Source organism: Cynoglossus semilaevis, unplaced genomic scaffold (assembly GCF_000523025.1).
Source record: "Cynoglossus semilaevis isolate Cse_v1.0 unplaced genomic scaffold, Cse_v1.0 scaffold419, whole genome shotgun sequence".
In the NCBI taxonomy this organism is placed as follows: domain Eukaryota; kingdom Metazoa; phylum Chordata; class Actinopteri; order Pleuronectiformes; family Cynoglossidae; genus Cynoglossus; species Cynoglossus semilaevis.
In genome coordinates this window covers 104,824-106,665 of record NW_007585113.1, presented here as the reverse complement: position 1 = coordinate 106,665, position 1,842 = coordinate 104,824, and the positions used below count along the sequence as shown (strand labels likewise).

General features: G+C 44.1%; 1 protein-coding gene across 10 annotated transcripts in view; it reads left to right on the top strand.

The window, feature by feature from the left end:
• LOC103398521 (kinesin-like protein KIF13B) overlaps positions 1-1,842 on the top strand; it is a 24,970-nt gene that overhangs the window by 10,176 nt on the left and 12,952 nt on the right. For 9 of the 10 annotated variants that reach the window (XM_025053624.1, XM_025053623.1, XM_025053622.1 and 6 more), the window contains 5 exons: positions 42-125; positions 200-310; positions 391-525; positions 633-763; positions 1,629-1,715. In XM_025053624.1, coding sequence (XP_024909392.1) covers positions 42-125; positions 200-310; positions 391-525; positions 633-763; positions 1,629-1,715 — 548 coding nt within the window. The remainder of the gene's footprint in view (positions 1-41; positions 126-199; positions 311-390; positions 526-632; positions 764-1,628; positions 1,716-1,842) is intronic. The other variant, XM_017030739.2, reaches the window with a different exon arrangement.

Below are 1,842 nucleotides of genomic sequence, written 5' to 3'. Positions count from 1 at the left end.
GTTACGCCGACAGGGCCAAGAACATCGTGAACCACGCCGTGGTCAACGAAGACCCAAATGCCAGAATCATCCGGGAGCTGCGGGAAGAAGTGGAGAAACTGAAGGAGCAGCTTTCAGAGGCCGAGGTAGACATCGCTACGGTTCATATGACGCTCTACCACGAGCAGAGCTCAACGATTTCTGTCTTTTTTGTTTTTAGTCCATGAAGGCCCCGGAGCTGAAGGATCGTCTGGAGGAATCGGAGAAACTGATCCAAGAGATGACAGTGAGTTGGGAGGAGAAGCTCAGAAAGACCGAGGCTATTGCACAGGTGAGTCAAACTCCTTCGCCGTCCACACAAAATTCCTAAAATTTTTAAAAATGAATTATTTACAAATGTTTTTCCTCAAGGAGCGTCAGAGGCAGCTGGAGAGCCTGGGGATTTCGCTGCAGTCGTCTGGGATCAGAGTGGTGGACGACAAATGCTTCCTCGTCAATCTCAATGCCGACCCTGCTCTGAACGAGCTGCTGGTTTATTACCTGAAGGTACCGCGCACGTACGCGAACTAACGCACCCGCGCTGGTGGCGCCAGCTGATTGACTGACAGATCTTTACTCTCCCGTGTGTGTGTGTGTCTCTCTCTCACGTGCAGGAGCACACGCGTGTCGGCTCCGCCGACTCGCAGGACATCCAGTTGTGCGGGATGGCCATCCAAACTGAGCACTGCGTCATTGACATCACGGAAAATAACAACGTGGTGCTCACTCCTCACGTCAACGCTCGGTACGTAGAGGAAAAAAAAAACCTTTTAAAATTTAGAACAACTTGGAGGTCGGACAACATGCGTCTTTTTAGTGAAAATTATTACATAAGGTTGAGATCGTCCCTGTTGAGGACAAACATTTAGGACATATTTATCACATCAAGCAGCGGTGTCAAACTCATTTCCACCAGGGGGCCACATTAGCAATACAGATCCCCTTGAAGGGCCGGTTGTAAATAGAAGACCCAATCCCTGGTTCGCGGACCAGTACCAGTCCATAGGTCATTTGGTCCCGGGCCGCAGTGGGACACAATGATTAAAAAATGTACTTGATTTTTACTAATTTCCTTCCTTCAAAGAAAATCCAGTCATATCCATTTCCTTTCTTTATTTAAAGATAATCTGGCGATATTTTAAAATGATAGGTCATTCAGACTGATACAAACAGAATAGAGTCTAAAAGAGGTTTTATTTTGAAAATCTAATATAGTACAAATATTGTTTATTGCTGTGTAATAAAAAAAAAATTCTTAGGTTAAGAAACTCTGCTGCTGCAGGGACTTTACTAAATGCTTTTTAAGCTACTGCGGGCCACATAAGACGGCTTGGCGGGCCGCATTTGGCCCCCGGGCCTTGAGTTTGACACGTGACATAAAGCCATTCAAGCATGCATACTTTTATTTTGGAAGACTAATCTAGTCTTGACAAGCCAGGTTCAGGCATAGTATAAAAACCGTAGGTTTTTGTTGCAACAGATATGATAACTATAAAGTAAAGTATATTGTTATAAAGTATATCGATTTTTTTTTTTTAACTTATTTTATTAGTTGAAAAGTTTTTCTCGTGCGTACACTTTTGGTGTCTAAAATACCTATTTCTCCGTAGCACGTGCGTAAATGGTTCTGCCGTCACCAGTCCAGTGCAGCTGCATCACGGTGACAGAATCTTGTGGGGCAACAACCACTTCTTCAGGTGTGAACTTCTTCTTTCCACATTTAATGGACGATTCATTATATATTTTTTTACCTGGTTTTTCACTGTTGGTGTTTTTTCCTCTTCCTCTTTTTTTTTTTTTGTGTGTGCACGGGCCGGGTTCGGT